This window comes from Sander vitreus, chromosome 4 (assembly GCF_031162955.1).
Source record: "Sander vitreus isolate 19-12246 chromosome 4, sanVit1, whole genome shotgun sequence".
NCBI classification, from domain to species: Eukaryota; Metazoa; Chordata; class Actinopteri; order Perciformes; family Percidae; genus Sander; species Sander vitreus.
In genome coordinates this window covers 17,832,605-17,856,629 of record NC_135858.1, presented here as the reverse complement: position 1 = coordinate 17,856,629, position 24,025 = coordinate 17,832,605, and the positions used below count along the sequence as shown (strand labels likewise).

General features: G+C 38.6%; 2 protein-coding genes across 3 annotated transcripts; one reads left to right on the top strand and one right to left on the bottom strand.

Moving 5' to 3' along the window:
- Positions 1–8,375: 8,375 nt before the first annotated feature.
- On the top strand, positions 8,376–11,821 carry LOC144516095 (mucin-3A; the record flags this gene model as incomplete). Its single annotated transcript, XM_078247301.1, has 9 exons — positions 8,376–8,571; positions 8,713–8,720; positions 8,790–8,915; positions 9,141–9,205; positions 9,306–9,508; positions 9,661–9,826; positions 9,940–10,104; positions 10,238–10,308; positions 10,412–11,821. Coding segments are annotated over 9 exons (1,059 nt in total), but the record flags the coding sequence as incomplete, so codon positions are not given.
- Positions 11,822–14,251: 2,430 nt separating this feature from the next.
- errfi1a (ERBB receptor feedback inhibitor 1a) lies at positions 14,252–20,645 on the bottom strand. 2 transcript variants are annotated; one of them, XM_078248812.1, is made up of 4 exons: positions 20,443–20,645; positions 17,754–17,953; positions 17,479–17,567; positions 14,252–17,235 (listed from the first exon to the last, which is right to left on the bottom strand). In XM_078248812.1, exons 2-4 carry the CDS (start codon positions 17,897–17,899, stop codon positions 16,154–16,156), a joined length of 1,317 nt encoding a protein of 438 aa, XP_078104938.1. In that variant the 5' UTR covers positions 17,900–17,953; positions 20,443–20,645; the 3' UTR covers positions 14,252–16,153. The 2 variants fall into 2 exon arrangements, with proteins under 2 accessions (XP_078104938.1, XP_078104939.1); XM_078248813.1 differs by lacking the exons at positions 17,754–17,953; positions 20,443–20,645 and adding an exon at positions 17,652–17,746.
- Between the last annotated feature and the right edge of the window lie 3,380 nt (positions 20,646–24,025).

Here is a 24,025-nt window from a genome sequence, read left to right as displayed (position 1 = left end):
CTGTAGGCCTTAACCTATATTGATGACCACCAATATGCACAATAAATCACACACACTAAATTATCAGTTTAAGATTAGATTTGACCCAAAAAAAAAAAAAAAAAAGATAGTGTTGATCTCTAAAACATAATCACACCACACATAATAATAACTTAATGGGTCATATTGTACAAAAAAGGTTGCAGATAACTTTACGTGCATGTTGTCTTTTAATAAACCTCCAGAGAAAGCAAATGCACAAAATATGTATTCATTTCCATACTTTATTGTTCCAGCTTTCTGTTCACTAAAAGCTTTTATATGAGCTTGGGACAGATCATTTAATGAAGTACTACAAACACTAATTAAAGTGAAATCGTAATAGATGATTATTTTTCCTCAGTATATAATCTGCTGTCTGGTGTGCCTGTCACATGCTCATTGCATGCTTTTTGTTCTATCTTGAACAGGTCCATATTTCAAACCACAAGTGTGGCTTGCGTCAATCATGTAATGCTAAAAAGACTAATATGAGCCCACTTGACAACACCCAGGTGACATTTGAAAGTCCAGCATAAAAACAAACAGCACTTGAAATGGTTATGCTGTTGATATTGCCTAATTTCCTTAAGGACTGGAATAAAAAGTCAGTTTAATTCTTTAACATGTTGATGTACTGAGCATTCCCAAATACAACTGCAATTACAAATCAGCAGGGTATTGCTAAGTTATGGCCATATGATCTGATTCAGTATTTAAAAATATATATATATATATACATGTATGTATAAAGGGCCTTACTAATTTAATCTCTTATGAAAAGATTGAATGACATAGTGAGCAGGAAATATTCTGTTTTTGTTTTGTTACGTGGCATTTCAGAAAAGATTTTCTAATAAGCAAACAGAGGTGTGGAGAGCCCAAACCTCTTGTGGCTTCAAGATCAAGAGAATATGTATTTGTTTAACCTTGTCACAGCTCAGTTATTCCTGTTGCTACTGAGATAGTTTATTACACTTGTTGGGATCATGTTTGACAGTCTATTTATAGCATGGCTATTCAATACAACTGATTATATTATCAATATGTTGCTCAATGTAACATTCCGAAAGATTGAGTCACGTGCCCCTCTGCATCATGTCCAGCTGATTGCAACAGTAAGTAAATATTGGATTAAAATAAATGTCAACAACATAGCCAATAAAATACCATTTGCCAGATTTTTTGCAATACAACTATTTCAATAATCGTGTATAAGGAAAAAAAACAATGCATGCATATAATACTAAAATGAATAATAGATACTAATAACACCTATACTCATAACTATTTTTGTAGTTAGATTTACAGGATTGAACAAATTATTGGTTGTTGATTTTACATAAGATCTATAACATATGAACAGAATACCACACCGCTGATAGATAAAATCCAGTTACACTTTTCGGTATAAACCTAGGCTACCTCAGTCCTGTAAGACAGTACTATGGAGTTATATTCCTATCTTTATTCAAGAGTGCATTCTTTCAATTTGAGAGCGTTTCTCACTGATATTACTTTCAGATTTTGTAATAATTTCCCTCAAAACCTTGCTCTCACACTCAAATAGTCACTGCTCGCACTTGGATTTGCTCTGCTTGTGCTCCATCTTTCTGCTTGGACTCAGATATGTTGTTCTGTGAACAGATTTTCTGCTCAATGAATGTATCCCTGGTGCATTTGTTTTACGTTAGAACGTCTGTTGCGGACTGAGTTTATTTACCCCTTTTGTCCATCTCCTTATTATTAGTATATGTCAACAATGTGCACAGAATGGTCGCCGCTCTTTCACCTGCACCCATCAGGAAATGGGAGAAAGCTTTGAAGTGGGACATATCAAGTTAGGTCCAGAACTATGAGGGTGAGTAACATAAATTAAGCACGTAGCATATGGCGCTAGCATATAGCCTAGCTTGATGTCCATAAACAATTAGATTTTCTTTATAATTTAGCTAGATTGAACGACATATGACTGAAGTTGAATTTGATGGGTGCAGGTGAAAGAGCGTCAACCATTCTGTGCACATTGTTGACATATACTAATAATAAAGCAATGGACAACATAAACTCGGTTACAGTTGTCCGCAACAGACGTTCTAACATAAAACAAACGCACCCTCAACCGGCAGGGATCATTTCATTGGTCAACACTACACCTGGCATTCTATTGGTTGGGGAATTTTGATAGGACTGTAACACTAAAAAATCTGAGCGCGCAGGAGAGATCCGAGAGGAGAAGATTTGTAAGTGCGCAGAATCAGCCTGAGTGCGAGGAAAAGGGCCAAAGCTGAGAGCAGAAAATCTGTCCATAGAACAACATATCTGAGTCCAAGCAGAAAGTTTGAGCACAAGCAGAGCAAATCCAAGCGCGAGCAGTGACTATTTGAGTGTGAGAGCAAGGTTTTGAGGGAAATTATTACAAAATCTGAACGTAATATCAGTGAGAAATGCTCTCAAATTGAAAGAATGCGCTCTTGAATAAAGATAGGAATATAACTCCATAATATACTGTATATATCAATAATCCGTCCATCGATCTTCAACCACTTATCCTGGGTTGCGGGGGCAGCAGCTCAAGCAGGGGACACCAAACTTCCCCTTCCCGAGCCACATTAATCATCTCTGACTGGGGGATCCTGAGGCATTAATTTCTTAGTAATGCTGTGCATAACTCAGTAAGCACAAAACAAATGGCTTGTTGGAAAAGTACCTTGGGGCGTAATTTTTTATTTTTTTGCCAAAGAAAGCATTTTATTATTATTTCATTATTTTGGAAGAAAAATGACTATTGCTATATAACTAACATATTCAAATAAAATGCAGTCTTGCTTTTAGTAAGTGTATGCAAGATTTCAGTAATTGTCTGACAAGTGTATATTAAACATCACTGGTGTCATTGACAATTAATAGTGGTTAATATTAAGTAATAAGTCTTTTCTTGCTAGATTCGCACCAAACCCCATCCCACCCACTCATGCCTTAGTCCTTAGTCTGCTTCAACGTCACAGTGATCTGGACCTTTGTAAAAAGCATGTACAGGGTGTGGGTGTACTTTAAGGGAAATTCGAAAATCCCTGTAGCACCTTTGCCACAATACATAAAAAAGTTTGCCTAGGGAGGGCACTACATCATTAACAACCTCTTTTTACAAGTTGATAATTAATGACACATAGAGTAGATTTGATACTGATAGACACATGTTTATATGGCATACAACTGCCAACAGGATCACACTTAACTGCCAATTCGCAGACGTTTATCAGGAGAGATTATTGGAAGTATACTAAAAGACTGAAACTTACAGAACATCTTAGTTATTCTGCCTCATTGTACATGTTTATGGAGTGAAAGACATTTCAGCTGCAGTTGAAATATTTCATCTTCTTTTGGATGATTACCTGAATGGAGGGGGAAATGAGAAAGTGGATTTATTTGGGATCCTGTAATTGGAGGAGGCTTTCCACCATTCTTATAATCCTTACTTTTGTGGTCATCGTGCTGGCATTATCTGTGTTCTTTACACAAAAAAGAGGTAAGTCTGTGATTTCTGTAATTCTTTATTCCAAAACCAGGTGAGCCTATACTCCTATCAACGTACGCATTATTTTGAATGCAACTCTCTTCACACTGATATCATTTGACAGTATATACATTGCCATTCAAATTCACATGATACATTTAGTCCTGACAATCCTTCAAGAATAACTGCAATTAATAGATAGACTTTTATTGATCTCAAATTGGGAAATTTCAGTGCTACAGCAGCAAAATATCAGACACAGAGCACACATACAGAATATACATGAAAATAATAAATAGGATAGAATACAATAACAAATATTGAAAAAATAAAGATAAATACTAAGGAAAGAATGTACAAACATATACAAGTTGGGAATGAAAATGTACAACTACTTAAATAGTATTTATAATTTTTATTTTTTTTATTTTACCTTTATTTAACCAGGAAGAGACTCATTGAGATTAAAAATCTCTTTTTCAAGAGTGTCCTGGCCAAGACAGGCAGCAGTACAACCACACATACAGTACATACAAACACAAAATACGGAAAAACACCAAAAACATAAAAAAACTGACACAGCAAATTTTTCAAAGTCAACCACAATCCTAAACACATAAGGCAAAACATCTGCAGCCAGATGTGGCTGCCTCCAAGTCAATCAACATCCTCAAAGATAAAGATGTAAGTAAAACCTATGTTTGTGCAAGTTCTAATTAGTGCAGTATTGTAATGTATATGAGTCTTATCTAACACTCAGTGATGAAGTGTTAAAAAGTTTTATTGCCTGTGGTAAGAATGATTTCTTGTAGCGGTCAGTGCGACACCGAAGCTGTCAGAGCCTCTTAGAGAAGGTAGTCCCCTGTTGTACCAGTGTGGCCTGGACTGGGTGGTCAGGGTTATCAATGATACTGTAGATAACAATTTGTTCAGTGACCTTCTCTCCACCACAGCTTCAAATGCAGAAAGTACAAATACAATGATTCTACTCCTTGCTGTTAATAAGCACACTAATCCTCACATAATAGTTAAAGGGTTTTTGTGCTCAATATGAGTTATTTTCATGTTTTTTGGTTATTTTCTTTATAGGTCACCTGAAATAATTATTTATTGGATGCATTTTAGGAAGCTTTTTCACAACCCCTTCTAAGAGCCAAGTCATCGCTTATATTACTGTCAAAAATCTTTATACCTAGACGTTCTTACAGTTTTCAGTTAATTTTTAAAAACCACACATCATCTCAGGATTAGACCACGTTTTTTCATGTGTACAATCTTAGTCCATGAAAACTATACAGATCACATAAACGAGAAATAACTGATGACTGTATATTGACTAGCATGTTAGTTAATAATTGAAGAAACTGATCTGTGTAAGAATACAAACTTTACCATTAGATATTTGGCTGCAATAAGTAAAATATAGCCTATTTAACGTTGGTTGAATGGATTTTCATTTTTGTGAGCTTAGTTATTATTACTGTATATATGTATTAAAGTGTAAAGACCAGCCTATGTATGACTAAAGATAAACAATGCTGACAAAAAACAGAATTTACTAAGAATGTGGGGATAGTTCCAATGAAATGTTAAAACAATGAAAAGACAAAAGAAAGGGTTAAATTCATGTTAAAGTTTGATGTAACTTAAATGGTGATGCAAGTTGCTGTGATGTGCATTGATGAATGCATTTATAATGCACAAATATTGTCTTGTTTAACAGGAGATCAAAATGCAAACCAAGATCAACCTATCAAAACATGGAGGAAACCACAGGTAGCAGACCAACAATATGGGACTCAATCACAAGAATTGCAGCAAATCATAATTAACCGCACATCTGCTGAGTATCATACAAATAGCACAACTTTGACAACCAATTTCACTAAAACACCTGAACACAAAAGTGAAACACAAAAAGGCACCAGACTAACTTCATTGCCTAGCCAGGAAACAGCTACAAAAATAATGTCTTCATCATCAGAGCAACAATCTACATCTGTTACGACTGTGACACCTGCAGAAAAAATGGAATCAACAGCCTCAACTTCAACACTCACCAAAAATAAAAAAACAACTACCAAGACTGATCAATTCACAACAATCAATTTCCCCACAAATACTGAGGTTTTACCAAATTCACACTCTACATTCCCTCCACTAACTACTCATTTCACTCAAACATCTTCTGACCAAAACAGTGAAACAACACCAGCAGGAACCATCTCAACTCTGCTCCCTTTAAGTAGCCAAGGAACATCTACAACAACCTCCTCATCGATAGAGCAACAATCTTCATCTGTGACGAGGATAACACCCATGGCAACAACAGAATTAACAGCCTCTACCCTTGCCACAAATGGAAAAACAACTACCAAGACTGATCAATCGACAACAATAATCAATTCCCGCACAAATACAGAGGTCTCACCAAGTTCACCCTCTACAGTCCCTCCACCAACTACTCATTTCACTCAAACATCTTCTGACCAAAACAGTGAGCCAACACCAACAGGAACAAGCACAACTATGCCCCTTTAAGTAGCCAAGGAACATCTACAACAATGTCTTCATCGATAGAGCAACAATCTTCATCTGTGACAATGATAACACCCACGGCAAAAACAGAATTAACAGCCTCTACCCTTGCCACAAATGGAAAAACAACTAGCAAGACTGATCAACCGACAACAACAATCAATTCCCGCACAAATACAGAGGTCTCACCAAGTTCGCCCTCTACAGTCCCTCCATTAACTACTAATTTTACTCAAACATCTTCTGACCAAAACAGTGAAACAACACCAACGGGAACCAGCACAACTCTGTTTCCTTTAAGTACCCAAGGAACATCTACAACAATGTCCTCATCGATAGAGCAACGATCTTCATCTGTGACGAGGATAACACCCATGTCAACAACAAAATTAACAACCTCAACCCTTGCAACAACTGGAAAAACAACTACCAAGACTGATCAACCGACAACAACAATCAATTCCCGCACAAATACAGAGGTCTCACCAAGTTCCTCTTCTACAGTCCCTCTACTAACTACTCATTTCACTCAAACATCTTCTGACCAAAACAGTGAAACAACACCAACAGGAACCAGCACAACTCTGCTCCCTTTAAGTACCCAAGGAACATCTACAACAAAGTCCTCATCGACAGAGCAACAATCTTCATCTGTGACGAGGATAACACCCATGGAAACAACAGAATTCACAGCCTCTACCCTTGCCACAAATGGAAAAACAACTACCAAGACTGATCAACCGACAACAACAATCAATTCCCACACAAATACAGAGGTCTCACCAAGTTCGCCCTCTACAGTCCCTCCACTAACTACTCATTTCACTCAAACATCTTCTGACCAAAACAGTGAAACAACACCAACAGGAACCAGCACAACTCTGCTCCCTTTAAGTAGCCAAGGAACATCTACAACAATGTCCTCATCGATAGAGCAACAATCTTCATCTGTGACGAGGATAACACCCATGGCAACAACAGAATTAACAGCCTCTACCCTTGCCACAAATGGAAAAACAACTACCAAGACTGATCAACCGACAACAACAATCAATTCCCGCACAAATACAGAGGTCTCACCAAGTTCGCCCTCTACAGTCCCTCCATTAACTACTCATTTCACTCGAACATCTTCTGACCAAAACAGTGAAACAACACCAACAGGAACCAGCACAACTATGCTCCCTTTAAGTAGCCAAGGAACATCTACAATAATGTCCTCATCGATAGAGCAACAATCTTCATCTGTGACAATGATAACACCCATGGCAACAACAGAATTAACAGCCTCTACCCTTGCAACAACTGGAAAAACAACTACCAAGAGTGATCAACCGACAACAACAATCAATTCCCGCACAAATACAGAGGTCTCACCAAGTTCCTCCTCTACAGTCCCTCCACTAACTACTCATTTCACTCAAACATCTTCTGACCAAAACAGTGAAACAACACCAACAGGAACCAGCACAAGTCAACTCCCTTTAACTAGCCAAGGAACATCTACAACAATGTCCTCATCGATAGAGCAACGATCTTCATCTGTAACGATGATAACACCCATGGCAACAACAGAATTAACAACCTCAACCCTTGCAACAACTGGAAAAACAACTACCAAGACTGATCATCCGACAACAACAATAAATTCCCGCACAAATACAGAGGTCTCACCAAGTTCACTCCTCTACAGTCCCTCCACTAACTACTCATTTCACTCAAACATCTTCTGACCAAAACAGTGAAACAACACCAACAGGAACCAGAACAACTATGCCTCCTTTAAGTGGCCAAGGCACATCTACAACAATGTCCTCATCGACAGAGCAACGATCTTCATCTGTGACGAGGATAACACACATGGAAACAACAGAATTCACAGCCTCTACCCTTGCTACAAATGGAAAAACATCTACCAAGACTGATCATCCGACAACAACAATAAATTCCCGCACAATTACAGAGGTCTCACCAAGTTCGCCCTCTACAGTCCCTCCACTAATTACTCATTTCACTCAAACATCTTCTGACCAAAACAGTGAAACAACACCAACAGGAACCAGCACAACTCTGCTCCCTTTAAGTAGCCAAGGAACATCTACAACAATGTTCTCATCGATAGAGCAACGATCTTCATCTGTGACTAGGATAACACCCATGGCAACAACAGAATTAACAGCCTCTACCCTTGCCACAAATGGAAAAACAACTACCAAGACTGATGAACTGACAACAACAATCAATTTCCCCACAAATACAGAGGTTTTACCAAGTTCACCCTCTACAGTCCCTCCACTAACTACTCATTTCACTCAAACATCTACTACTGTCACTGTTTTCAACATTATCTACAACTCCTCAGTGTAAGGACTGTCAGTGTATCGGGGGTACCTGTAAATTCAACGTGACACTTGGAAGATGTCACTGCCAATGTCAAGATTTTGTCTTTGGAGATTTCTGCACTTTTGGACAGAACGACACCTCTGTTCATATTGGTGAGATTTTTCATACCCAAATACAGGTCTTCAAAATATTCTAAAAACTGAAGAAAAATATTGAAAGCAGAGATAGGTTATTGCATTTTAGCAGTATGTTAAAATTGTGTCTGATTTTGGCACTGATATTTCTTACCTCAGTGTTGAATGTAAAATGTTATTGCAGTGTCTATAATATTTTTGCAATGTCAATTTAATGGTTTCATCATGTTTTGCAGATTCCGGAGCAATTCCAACTCGAAAAAGCAAATTTTACTTTGAAAATTCAAATCACTTTTGAGCCGGCTTATAATGATCTAAGCTCACCTCAATCATTAGAATTCATTGAGAAATTAGAACGGGAGGTAAATATTTTTTTCATTGTTGCATGACTTAATGATAGTAGTATTTAGTATTTATTCATGTCGTATAACTTACTTATTGTTATACTTATTATTTACCAGGCAATAAGTGATACTATATAAAGCTCCTTTTTATCATTTGTGTTTTGCTCTATACTGTTTTTTATGTTAATGTCTTTTTATTTATTGTCATAACCATGCTATAATAACATCTGTCCTGTGTTGTAGCTTGAAGGGCTATGCAAAGAAGCAGATCCAGAAACCTTTAAAAAAGTACAAGTCATCAAGTTATCGTAGGTTTTCATTTCAACTTTACTGATACAATTATTTAAATTACTCTTTAATCAAGTACACACAGGTTTTTGGTAATATCTTTCTATTTTTCAACTGTAGACCAGGAAGTGTTGTTGCAGAGAGCGTGGCTGAGTACATCTATCCAAACAATGAAACTCAAATCCAATTTGTCAACACTCAGCTTGATGGAGTGTTGGTTAATATCTTGAATGACACAAGTAACCTCAAAAATATATCTCAGGCCTTTAATAATTCAGCTGTGCAGTTAAATGGATTCACCTTCCAGCCACCTGAGATTACAAGTAAGTGTACTCTGTCAGTTATAAATGTGCGTACTTAACTTATTGTTGCTTTACACTGTCAGTGTTTCTTCTTTCAATATATGTCAACAATTCTATATTTGTATTATGGTACTTTTACAAAATGCTAAATACATCACTTTTTTATCAATCAGATATCACAGATCTAAAGCCTTTTGTAAACTGCTCTCATTTTGCTAATTACACTGCTGAGATTATTAACGGTCAATGGCAGTGTATTGGACCTTGCAAAACAAACCCTGATTACTGTCATCAACATGGAGAATGTCACAATAACATTCACAAAGGGCCAACATGTAGGTAAGCAAAAACATCAGTTTTTTATCTTAATTGCAAGGACCTTAAATATTATATTTTGCTCCTAATGTTTTTTTTTTTTAGTAACTTTTCCCTCTCATGGCCTTTTAATCCAGGTGCTTCGAGTCTAGCCTCCAGCAGTTTTATGGCCCACAGTGTGACCTCTTCCGTCGAGGTCCAGGTTTCTATGGTGCACTCTTTGGCTCATTGGCAGCAGCACTCCTGCTCTTGATTATCATTGTCATTGCTGTCATTGTCAAAAAGAGACATATGCGCGTTTGGTGGGTTGTGATGCCCAACATGCATCTTCCTATATAGTAATATGCAAATAGTCAACAAATGTTGTTTCTTGTTGCCTGCAATCATAAAGTTACAAACATTGCCATGGGAAACTAAAGGAACTGTCTCTTTTAGGAGAAGAAGCAACTCCTACAAAAGAAGACTGTCTGCCTTTGAGGAAGATTTCTTTGACTTCTCTGATACAGGTGTGTTCTGGTCTGTTTTTTTAGTAAGCACTGATCTGCCAAACAATTGATCCGCAAGGACTCTAACATTTGCAATTTCAATATTTCATGTTCTTTTCCCCAGGAGATCACAACTTGGGATTTGCAGGCACTTACACATCAAAGGTTTTAGGCCACATCTAAAAAATGTTGACACCCAATTGCAGTCTAGTCTGGTATTACATACAGTACCTCTGGAAGTCTTCTGAAGTTCAAGGACAGATACATGTAATATTTTAGTTAAAATGTTATTAATATGTAATCATTCTTGTGTCCAGAGGTTTTGAACACCAACCCTAGATAAAGGCTACAGACAGCAAATTTTTTTTTAAATACAATTGTTTTCCATGCTAGCAATAAAGCAAATTACAGATCAGTATGAGCTACCAACATTATATTGCACATGATGTCATATACTAGTAATTTGTTATATGTATGACTTTATTTATATTTATTGTAATTTACTGTAGCCTATTGTGCCCTTATATAAAAATCCAATGTCTATTCAGACTCCAGTTAATCACACCTCACTACATGAGCAATGCTGCTCTGCAGTAATGAGAAACACAAGGTCAGAAATGTAAAAAAAAAAAAAACCTTCCTGAAACTCTTGCCCAGGGTTTGTTTCAGAACTGATGTCCTCATCATACATACAAAATTTAGAACATGTTTTGAATTCACGTAGATGCAATAGCAACCAGGAGTAAACTGATAGTAAGAATAAAATGTGATTTAAATATTTTCAAGGTGGCTTAGATGAGTGTATTTTTTATCAATGTTGGCATTGGGTTTGGAGCACGTTGATGTTGAGATGTGAGTGTTTTTGGTATTCAAGAAAATGCAATGGGCTGTGCCAACCTACCAGTTCTCAGACTTTGACTAATATCTGCAATATGTACTTGCCATAGCAGTTAGTAATATGTTTTGATAACACAACATCTCTGTGATACATCCAATAATCTATAGCATTCAAATACATAGGTAATGCATGATTAGAAACATCTGTCCAATGATATGGAAACAAATACAGTAGCCATGCAAAATGCTACCTCAACCGTGCCAAAAAGGTGTTGTTTTTTAAATTAGCATCTAGAGTTCCTGTATTTGTGTCCATTAGTGAAATTCATGTTCACTATCCCTGCTAAGCCAAATAGGGTAATGGTGGCTTGTCAATATCCCTCAATGTCAGTACAATATCCTGACACTAGATGTCATACACACACTCATTTAAATTATGCTTTACCATTGCCATATGTGAATAGAGAGATAGACAGTTTAATACAATTGTTTATGATCTTTAAAGCGAATGAGAGTGATGTGAAAAATGTCTCATTGTTTAATCAACCTCAGCAGTGACAACCTCTTTCCTGTTGTAGAATTGGAAATGTATACTGTCGCATCAGGTAATAACAGCTTTATCAGTACTGTAAGAGTCCAATATTATTGTTCCTGTTGATCTTTGGGATACTGGCATTGAGATCTCTTTTTTGAACTGTGCCACTGTACCTTGAAATGCTAGTGCACATCCCTGCTGCTGGTCCTCAACAGTAATAAACAGTTCATTGATGTCTTTCCATCTGATTCATTGATGGCTGTTTGTGTACAAGTGGCTGACTCAGAAGAAACACTTGTGACCAATTTGTTTACCTTCCCTTGATGTACTATACTTTCTTTACAAGTAATCTGACCTGAGTAAAATTTAACCAGCAGCACTTCAGTCTAAGTTAAATATTTACAACTCTGTCCACCCCTCATAGCAAATGATAAGAAAAGTCACAGCAAAAGAAAAGGCGGTGCATGCAATGGAATTAATTAGCAGATTTTTCCGGTTATCTTGCTGCATGTTTTTTTGGTAAATCAGATGGGAATCAAAATACGCAGAAGAAGCCAACATAGAATTTACAAACTCTACTTCTCTTGCCTCTTGAACATATGACAGATTGCAGATATGCATTTTCTTGCTATAACCAAAAGTATATTTATATATAACTGATATACGAGCGAGCATAGCTAGTAATATTCCAAGAATAGCAATTTTGAATTCACTGTTAAGAACATTTTTACTACACCATTTATGATAAGATGAATATTCTCCACATTTTGTCTACATACATACATTTTAACTGGCCAAAGGTTTTTCTCGGCTCAGATTCTCATTATTTGTCAGGTATTCTGTGACACTGCCACAATAGCCTGAGATCATTGTACTGTTAACTACCCCTTTTCACTCACAAGGAGTTTCTAAAAAATAGCATATTGTTGAATGTAGAATACAAATGCAGATGTTTTATAGATAGATTAGGAATGGGATGTTGTGTGAATTGCATTAACCTGGATACGTATGTTGTTAAGCACCTAACCTAAAATGTGAAGAGGAAGTTTTTCTGACTGTTAAAGGTCAAACCAATTAAATTTGCCCCCATATAGCCTTATTTTATAGTACATTACTATTGAAGACAAAGGTTGCATTAAACTATTTAGTGTCTGACTTTTTTGTTGTGTGTATAAAAGTAGGCTACAACAGTATAGCTGCTTGATACTCAATTTCAATTTCTGGACCTTAGAGTTAAATCCATCAGTGTAATAATCATGCATAAATTGTAAAATATGCTATATTACTATTCAGCATACTTCTTTGTTTATAGCAGAATTTAATGTAATTTTCTTGTTGATCAATGTCAATCTCTGCAGCACTGCAGACATGTCAGAGCCAGTCACAGAAACAACTGCAGACTAATCAGCAGAGGCTGTTTCGCAATTAATGAGGCATTAATCATAATTACTGTAATAATTCTTATCATTAAAACAAGTTTCTTTCACTAGTTAATCCATCAGCTCTGCCAGCCAAGGACTTCTATCTAATTAACTGAGGCCAAAACATATATTTGATGTAGTTGAGCTGCTACAACTGAAAGTTAAGTCCCACATACTCGATGCCTGAATTAAATCCAAGGTATGGTAAAAAATCCAATGGCATATTTAAGTACAATACTTAAGTTGTGTTGTCAAAATAAAGCTCAGTCAGGAAACAAAAGGTTTAAGAAGAACCAGCCACAGAAACCGTTTAGAACACAAAGTGACTGAATTTAATAGAGAATTGTAATGATCCCTTGTGTTTTTTTGGCCAAGTTTAATAAAAAAAAAAAAGCTTAATGTAAAATCAAAAGTTGGAGTCTAAGCAAGTGACATGTCTGAGTTCTGGCTTAGAACACAACAATGCCTTTTCGTGCCACAGCCATGCTATAATGTGTCGCTTAAACACTACTCACAAACCACACGCTTTGTTAATTCATCTGGTACTTGACCTTTCCTGCCCCCAACAGACATTTAAAATGTGCAGCCACAGTTGCTATAGTCACCACCAATGCTGTCGCCTAGCAGCTCACCTACAAGTAAACCAGGTGAAAAGGTTTGCAGATGACCTCAATAGCTCCAACTGCTGCCTTTTGTTCCATTAAGACAATAATTGTAAATCTTACAAACAAAAAAAACAAACCTACAGAAATGGTTACTGCCTTGCTGAGAGGTTATATGGTGGCTATTGTAACTGCAGCTGAATCAGTAATGATTTGACCTCTAATTCTCGTGTGGCTCACTGTGGTTTCGGCTCCATGCCTAACCACATGGACTCAAGTCAAGAGTAAAACACTTGCAACATTGTTAAGTGCTTAAAAAACCTGTTGGCACAAAGCTGGCTACCACAGAGCATCTAACGAGTCATGCAGGAGGAGAATGTGTTTTAACCAGGAAGAGGAAGGCAATACACTGTACACAATGTATTGCCAGTCGACTATTGTAAGTCACTCTTCTTTCTCTAGGCCAGTCACAAAAAGGCACAGCATGAGGGTGTGTGGGTGATAAAACAGGTCAAACAGCTGAGTTGAGATTTCAGGCTTGATAGATTCAAGAAACAGGTTATAGCAGGTTCATAAATAATTCATTTTATTTTGCTTTCTTTTTTAAAGACTATATACTTAACTATTCATAACAAATGGAATTGTTAAATACTGTACACAGCATACTGTATTCTCCCAGTGCATGTCTTCACCACAGCAGAGAAGTTATTACTTAATAAACTAGTCTTCATTCAGTTTTATTATTTCTAATAAGACATGAATACCTTAAGATTAAATAGTATCAGTGTATGATGTAAACATTTTTCAGACATTTAAGTCAAAAGCAACATTGTGTTGGCAAGGTTTTGTGAGCAGGAGGGAGAGAAAAAGTATATTTCATATTTGACCTTAACAGTTATGTTTCCCAAACTGAACACAGTGTTCGATACAAAGGGTTACTTCAATACATGTGCTACATTTACTATATCATCCTGATGCTTCTTGAATCATCTACAACAACAAAAATGCATACATTTTCTAGGCTGCCAGCAGCCAAAGTCTCTCTGACCACACCTACTGCAATCATGTAAGGCAGGAATGCATGAGCAGAACAGGAAAGTCTGTGTCAGGTAGGTAAACCCTGCACTGTCTGTGTAATGCGTGTGTATTAACAGGTTAGCCCAACATCTTCGTGATCTAAGATCTGCATGATCTAAAATCTCTATTTAAGGAAATCCGGGTAGAATTGACTTTGTCTTACACTTAACTGAAGTGTAATTGAATTTAAATTGTGTGTCAGGTCACACATAGAGCTGTTACTTCACCTTTTGTAGATTATAATTTTAGATGTTGCCTTTAATAATGGGGAGTATGTGAAATATATGATTTATTTCAAAAGGGAGGTACAGTAGTACTTGAGGCAAATTAGTTCCAAGCAATGAATCACAGCTTGACAAAAATAAGCTCCTCCAACTGTTTGATAAAATTTCAGTAAGGATAGCATACATTCATTCCCCTTAATGTTCAACAGGTCAATTTTTGTGCAACAAAACAGACCTGGACACTAAAAGAAAGCAATTACTTTTTAGAGGGCTGTACTCAAACGCAGGTGCTGCAAATAAGCAGAGCACAGTAACAAGTATAGTTGACAGTTTTCTACCAATTGTAGAAAGTCTTTTATAAAGTCTCACCAACACACACACACACACACACACACACACACACACACACACACACACACACACACACACACACACACACACACACACACACACACACACACACACACACACACACACACACATGCGTAGCTACCAGTAATATACCCACATCTTAGTACAAAATATACCATGTGGAAAACAACATTTACACAGATATAGTGGCCTAAGTAAAACTGAAACTTCATCAAGGCAGGGAAACCATATCGTGTTGATATAGAATAGCAAACAGAAAAGAGATTTGTGTGCTAGCATCCTTCATTTTGTTAAAAAATTAACTGTCCTTGTATTTAGACTTCATACATTAAGTTATACATGGTTACATTACTGACCTGTCTCTTGTGAGATACAAAAGCAGCGTCAATGCATCTCACAAAACATCCTCAACCTTCCAGACACCGAAAACACTGAACACACAAGGTTCAAGGCCCGCTTGTACCTTCTGACTGTACCACATCAACAAAAACAGCACAATATTGAATGTCATGTAATAAAAAGCACATCAAAAATAAACTCTACAATGTTAAATTTTGCCCACAATCTATGGTCAGAGATACAGTTTTTACATAAAGTATCTCGGTTGTGATAGCTATTCCAACATTACCAGTAACTCATTACAGTGCGCACACACCCTGTGTGTTCAGAATACATAGGGGTTAAAAAAAAAGAAGGTAAAAGCAGCGGTTTGAGGGTTGATAGTGTCCAGTTTCAACATTTTTCAAGTGGTTTTTGCTCATTTACAGTAGAGTCCTCTGCTACTTCCACTAAAACCTTTTAAACTAAATCCACATGTGCTTTCCCACTGGTGTGACAGTCCCAGTCTGAGTCTGATACATCTGTATTGCGAGCTCCAGGGCTGTTAATGACACGAAGAAATCGCTGAGGCAAGAGATAGTAATGTGTGGTGCTGGCCTTTTTGCCGTTCTCCATAACAGGGAGGATGCAGGGGGAGCCCTCACTGTTCTGTCTCTGTAAACCCCGACAACTTACGTACTTAGGATCTGGTGCAAAGCTTTGGGTGGGGGGCATCACCCCATTAATGTATGTTGGGAGGCTCTTGGGGCTGGGGGTACGGGAGCTGCTTCTGGACAAAGGTTCCCTTGGGGGTACCTTGGGTGGTTTGTCCTCATCGCTGTAAGCCCCTGACGAGACCTCTGCTGACCAGCGGCGATAGTCTCCTGTCTTGATTGTTCGAGGAGGGATTGGGGGTGGCACCTCAGACTTATCCATACTTTGGGTGTGGCGTTTGTGGCACGTGAGGCGCAGCAACGAGGGCTTGTTAAAGGATCCAGCTGGGCCAGAGTGTGATCGTCGTAGCCTCCTCTGAGCTTTGTCCTGCTGTCTCTGACAGACCACTGGCTCAGGTGGTTCCTGTCGCTGCTGCTCACACTGTTCCCGCACTTCCTGCGGAGGATTAGCTTGATGCTGCTGTTGGGGCTTCCTCTGGCTTTGCGGTCCTAATGGCCCGTCATAGTAAGCATAGTTAATCTGGCCGCAGTCCCTGAAGCTCCTTCGACTGGGGACTCCATATCGAAAAGGAGACGATTTTGGACACTGATCAGACACCAGGCAGCGGCTGTCGTCCGAACTCGTAAAAAATTCTACCTCACTGTCCACAGCGTGCTCAGGGGAGATGTCGGTTTGTGGAGGGATGGGGGGCAGAGGCTTAGAGCATCTGCCTGGGGTCTGTGGGGGACTGCTGCACTCGTACACTGAGAGCCTCTGGAATGAGGGGACCACCTGGTCGTCATCAGCAGGACTTGGGGTGGATGGTTCAGCACTACAGGACAGGGAGAGATGGGAGGGCCGGGATTTCTTAGGAGGTAATCTCTGTGAGCTGAAACTGTGTTTATGTCCTGTCAGAGAGAAAAAAAATTAAACAGACCCATCACATTAATGGCACAGTATAAAACTGTTAAGGTTGTTTAACGACAATTACAATTTACTACTCCAATGGACTCCTATCTTTCTCTATATTTCTGGAAAACCACTTACTATATCCAGTATGAAGCAGATGATTCAAAGGAACAACACATCCAATGCAGCATTTGGGTATTTCAGAAGACCTGCACTGTGCAAATGACAGATCATGCACTTACTTTCATGACTTAGAGACGGTGGAGGTGGCCCCTTAGGCTGGGCACGAGAGCTGTGATCTGTGTGTGCAGTGTCCATACTGAAGTAGAAGCTGTTATAAAAGAAACATTAGATTAGTACCAGCTTAAGAGCTACATAACATTTCACCGTAATTTGCAATAAATCTCAGACTGACCTGAACCATAAAAGTGCAGCATGTCATGCAGATTTGAAATAATGTCCCTTTCTAAAAAATCTTCCCCTAATGGACTGCTAGTTGTGGCACCTGAACACTCACTTGTCCAGCTCATGGCGATAGCTCCAGGAGGGTTTGGCCATGCTGTGACAGTAGCTGCCCCTCAGGAAGGGGTTTTCTATGGGAAAAGAGATCTCCTGGGCAGTCAGGCCCACTGTGGACATGCTCCAGGCGCACTCGGGTCGCATCAAAGTCAGGAAACCCTCAGATCGCCCGGCTGGCTGCCCCTGCTTCTGGTGTACCTGTAACACAGCCAAGACACAGCAATGAATGACAGTGAAAGAAGGTTGAAAGCAAAAGCAGATGAAGAGAAACAGAACAGGTAGCACATTGAAAAAATGCTTTCTGAAAGCAGAGCTCACATCCTCTACTGAAGCAAAAAAGACCTGATATTAAAATATAGTGCAAATAACACATCTCCCCCTTTCTGCTGCCCACCAAACCAAATATTTAGTTAAGGCCTTTTGCTTATTATTCTTTTCCCTCTCATAAGACAAGACAACAATCTTCTATGACAGAGGTGACAAAAGCTTGACAAAAAGTTTGACAAGATTTCCGGTCACTTATGTCCCCACACACGATGAGGACAGAGCACTTTATCATTCATAATGTTCTGTTCAGAGTATTTTACAAAGAAAGCAGAAAAGCAGTAGATAGACCAAAATAACTAACAAATGTTAGTCATGTTACATGTTGCTATAATTTACAGATTGTTTTGTTGTTCATTCTTCAAGTCTACTTTATTCAAAAACTAGCCTGAAGTAGAGGACAGATAAAAGTTAGAAGTTGAGTTGTATAAAGTGGAAACAGTGAGAGCAATTGTTGCTTCAGTTTTGATTTATTTGACAGTACACATATGTTGAGATTGATAATTAAATACAATTGTTCACAGCTCACTGAATTATCTTTACATTTCAACTCTATATATATATATATATATATATATATATATATAGACAGACTGTGCTGTACTCCAGTGCTGCAATCTCGCTTGTCCTGAACGACAGAGGAAGGGGCTCCTCCAGTTACCATAGATATACCTGATGTTGCAAGAACTCCTCCAGTCAAATGACCTGAATGTCTGTGTCATGTCAAGTATGTGTCAGGGCTGAGTAAACAATGTGTACAATATTCAGAGGCGAGGAAATCCAGAAGCATATTGATATTTCTGGGGTCAGCAATACACTGGACGCAAAATCTGATCTGAATGTCTTGACTCACACTGGATTAACCAGTTCAGTATGCCACAAACTCTGGCACTTTAGAGAGTGTTATTATAAAGTATACAGTGCCTACTATAGGTGTATTTGTTGTACACCATGTGTGAGTTCACTGACATCAGCCGTGCATTGTTGCTCCGGCGCCCTATCATAAGTCCTATTTTTCAGAATGCAGTAAAACAGGTGCATCCATTGGCCTGGTGGTCATCTCTTCTGGAAACCACAAAAGAGGTGCTTGCACACCCAGAGACAAGCTGTCCTCCTTATAATGTTGGAGTGATGACTGAGAAGAACATGGCCCCCTCGCTCCTGGTCTCCTATGAGCCAAATTTATGTGCTACCCTGACAGCTGGGGAGAAACAAAGCTCTAAAACAACAGGAAGCCTGGGTCAGCAGCATTAGCCAAACTGCCCAACAAGGCATGCACTCCACATGCCCAGGGCAGTCGATTCGGTTTGGTGGGGATGGGAAGCAACATGATCCTCGATAATGAACCCCGGGGAGCTTGTGCTTCCTCTTGCAACAGGTGCAAAGACAGTTCATCCTGGCAGTTAACCAGAGGAGCATTTACAGGCAACAGAATTAAACAAATTATGTTTAGTCATGCAGAGCATTAACCCTCTTAAGATGGAATTCTTTAAATCACTTAAATCAGATCATTTCAGAGAATGTGAGTCTTTATATGGTGAAGTCTGGTCTTTCTGTGTAGGCCTATACAATAGCCTAGGTGGACAGGCTCAATGCGAGTGTGAAGATAACACACGGCCCATGCTTACTGGTAAGGAGGAGGATGATTGGTAAACTGTGATGTAAAACATCAGGAGATAGTTTGCCTTTGATTCAGGATTGTAGTAGTCACACACAGACCTTGAAAGAAGGAGTTCACACCCCGCTCATGACATCCCTGCAGCCATTTCTGAGCAACCATACCCGCTCTACCTGTGCGGCAAGCAAACAGCGCGCACACCCCCTCACTTTACCGGATTGAGATAATAATGGTTAAAAGCCCTCTAGCAAGCAGGTGACTCACACCACAACACACAAGTCAGCTATCTGGCAAGGCCGGGTACTGATGACACAGAATTGATTGTCATGTCCATTTAGTTTAAGCGGAAAATATACACATAGATAGCCTATTGTAGACTAAATAAAAGAATTAAATCAGGTTATAGGTTTGCAATCGAGCCAAAGTTATGTAAGGGATAGAACATTTAACATTTCGGCCTATCATAAAAGATGGATAGATAGACTTAATAAAAGTTGACAAATGTGTTACTTTTATGTGTTATGTGGACTTTTTAAATCTTCGTTATGTCGGCTTAAAGACAATTTACACCTCTAAACGGCTTAGATTATACTTCTTTTTTTAAATACATATAATCACAATAGGAGCTCAGGTTGCATCAATCAGTGGAGTCTGTCGTGCTGGCACCAACATACAAAACAATAGACAAGACATGGGCTCTTACAGCAGCCAACACCAGACATTTCAAATCAATTTCTGAACTCACCTAAATAACTTCACAGTTCTCCTCCGCTGACTTACTCCTAGACTCCTCTTTGGTGAAATATAGCTCCTCGGTTTCTTTGGTTTGATTTGAGTCTATAGTCTTCTGACTGTATCAGGGACAGGACGCCAGCGAATTGGCGGAGCTCCGGCTAAACTGTGCCACTTTAGATAAGTCAAGTATTGTAGTGAGCAATAAGGCTTATGTCTTCATATAAGCTCCACCACACGAAAGTCGCACTGGCTCCGCCTCGCACACTTGCCCTTAAAGGCGCAGTTTTCATTTTTACATGTCTCTCTGCAGCGTTTAGTCTATGTACATCAGGACAGGCTGAGTGCATATGGGATGGCAAAATCACCCTTGAACATATACACAGGTCTAATTTGAGCATTTAGTTAACTTGATGTGATCAAAGTCTGCTTTTATCACTAGGACGGATCAGGTGTGTACACAAGGATACAGTTAGCTGATAAACTGTTACAGTGGGATAGGGGACATGCATTAAACAGTAAACACCTCAACAATTAGACATGCAGCTGCTCTGTGAATACATTTAAGCGGAACAGGGATTGGTTGATGCAGTGGAGTGATGTTTATTCATAATTGCATACAGTTCCTTAGCAGCAATAAAGTAATAATTGCAAGGTGGACCATCATCCCATATGTTTAGCTTTTAAAAATGTTGCATTTTATGACCTATATTATAGGCGTATATGTGTCTCCTGTGTGGTTTCATAAACAACAACAATATGTGCTGCAGTCAAAAGTGAACTGCATAGATCTGCAGGGAGACAGAGGCAGTAATAGGGATGGCTCCAGTATAGATAATGCAGACAACAGGCAAAGAAACAGAGCCAGAAACACTCTTATCTGCACAGCTGCTAACTGAATGAAGCCCAGATTGTTTAGCTGCTCGCTTATCAGATCACCCTGGGCATTTGCTTTTAGCTAGTTCTCTGTTTTTCTGACATAATGTTCACTTTACACAGTGTAATTTAACTCAGCCTACAAGGTTGATCAGGTCAAATAGACTTAATTTAAGGTAAAAATCTTAGATGTGCCATACCTAACACCCTCTATTTCTAGTCACTTAGCCTACTTAGATCTTAAGTGGTGTTACCTATCTGGGCTATACAAACCCAACAGTAACATGCACACTAACCAAACACAGTGATACAATGGCTACAAACAACTTGTGTGTTGAATCAATAGTGGCAGAAAGCAGAGGTGTGTGCAGAGAGAGAACAGAGTGTTATTGTGTCTGAGTTCGTAAATCCTTTACAGCTTGTGCACAAGCCCCCCCCAAACCCAGAAGGCTTTTCATTACATATTTGGTCTCTACATGGACCAGGCTTTCGCTAATCCCCTTTATAATTTCAGCCACATTTTTGGAATTCCCTGGGTTGGTTGTGACCAGTGGAGGAAGGGGTTTTGCTAGGTGAGAATTACAGTTTGTGTAATGTGAATAAAATGAGCATCACAGTTTGGATTATAAATAATTGAAGTGTGATGTGATGGATGGTATAGGGAATACTCACCTATAACAATAAAGGTACATTTTCAAAGTAAAATAAATTAAATGTAATCAGATACAGTTCAATAAAGCATGTGATTATGTTTATTTCCACTTTATATTTCTGAATCTGTCCGTAAAACTCTTTCCATCTCAAATACGCTTCATGTCCAAACTGTCTCTCCTCCCACTTCAGTCCCGTCTCAGACTATGAATCACTTACCAACAAAAAGGGTGGAGTTGAGTTGGAAATAAAAAAAATTACCTGTATCATCAGTGTAAATGATTTATTCACTATGGAGGTCACAGCATTGATTGCTGAGGTAATTCAATTATGTGCATATTTAGCCTGCGTTCAAAGTTCACACTGATATAAACACAGCAGCAGAAGGTTCAGTGTTGAAGTAAGGTGACGTCAAGCCTATGAGTCTGTAGAAGATTTCAGTAAATGTGGTGTTCAGTTTGTGATTATTTCTGCTAAAATTTAAAGGTTATTGTAAGCATTTTGTGACCAGCAAAGTCTGCAGCTTTCTCTCTTTAGGCATGAGAACTGTGGCCGCTATTGACACCTTTAAAAAGCCGCTTAAAGAGTCAGTTCACTCACATTACAAAAAGAGATATTTCTCTACTAAACCACTAGTTAAGTAGAAAAACTAGGATTAAGTAGAAAAATAAAATCTGCATATAGCCTATTAAATGTATACCCTAGTCATAGTGATCAAGTATAGTTCCCAAACTATTTGTTTGGTCAAATGTCAAACATTTTGAAAAAGAATCACATTCACTTCCATTACATTTGGGTTGCGGTAGAAATTATATCTCAACACCATGAATGAAGCTATAGCATAAGTTTAGTCAGGAAGAATATAGGTTACTTTTGCATGCTTAGGCCTGTAGTTTTATTTCTCATGCATCTGCATTTAATCCTCTTACGCATGCTCACTCATTATTCCTTGCTGTCCATCACTGTCAATTATGTTATCAGCTGTTCTCACTTGTCCATGCTTTTATCTTCAGTAGACTTGACTACTATAACAGTGTCTTCAAAGGTCTCTCTAAAAAATCAATCAGACAGCTGCAGCTGATGCAGAACACTGCTGCTCGAGTCCTCACTAAGACCGAGAAAGTGGATCACATCACTCCAGTTCTGAAGTTTTTACACTGGCTTCCTGTGCCTCAAAGAATTGATTTCAAAATAATTTTGCTGGTTTATAAATCACTTAGGTTTAGGGCCAAAATACATTTCTGATCTACTACTACACTATGAACCACCCAGACCTCTCAGGTTATCTGGGACAGGTCTGCTTTCTGTCCCCAGAGTCAGAACTAAACAGGGGGAAGCAGCATTCAGTTTCTATGCTCCACATATCTGGAACAACCTCCCAGAAAACTGCAGGTCCACCGCAACTCTCAGTTCTTTCAAATCAAGGCTGAAGACCTTTCTTTTTGATGTTGCCTTTCTTTAATTTCTTATACTGTACTGTGAATTTTATTCTCGTATTTTATCTGTTTTACATTTTTGTATTCATTTTTAACTGCTCTTTAATGTTTTATGTAAAGCACTTTGAATTACCCTGTTGCTGAAATGTGCTATATAAATAAAGCTGCCTTGCCTTGCCTCATCAGCTGGTTACATCAGCTGATCTCATTTATCCAAAAGCTCAGCCACACACCTACATTGTTAGCCTATCATCCTGCTGCTGCCTCTGTTTAAATATGATTCTCGCTCTGCCTTTAGTACATTTATGCTGCTACCGGGTCATCTACCAAATGTATGTTCCTCTCATACAAGTCTCCTCGTTGGGATGGCAGCAACCGGCCATGCTGCGGCTTCGGCCTCTGGTCCTTGTAGCAGGCTAACGCTGCCATCTGAACGAGGAGACGGCGGAGGTGGTGTGAGAACATAAACACAGCAAACAAGCTAGTGTTTGTGTTTGGCTGAAGGCTAACTGCAGCAGACCAGCTTTCCCAGATTTCAATCAAATGTTGGCTTCCTGGCCGATAAACTGTGCCAAGACTTAATTATCACATCATCTGTTATAATAAACATTCATCTTAACTTCATTAACTTGT

Coding starts and splice junctions, on each gene's coding strand:
- errfi1a (XM_078248812.1), bottom strand. CDS start 17,899: ATGCGACCCGAGTGCGCCTGGAGCATGTCCACAGTGGGCCTGACTGCC. Junction 17,568..17,753: donor TATCGCCATGAGCTGGACAA/GTGAGTGTTCAG, acceptor CTTTTATAACAG/CTTCTACTTCAGTATGGACA. Junction 17,236..17,478: donor ACCGTCTCTAAGTCATGAAA/GTAAGTGCATGA, acceptor TCTCTCTGACAG/GACATAAACACAGTTTCAGC.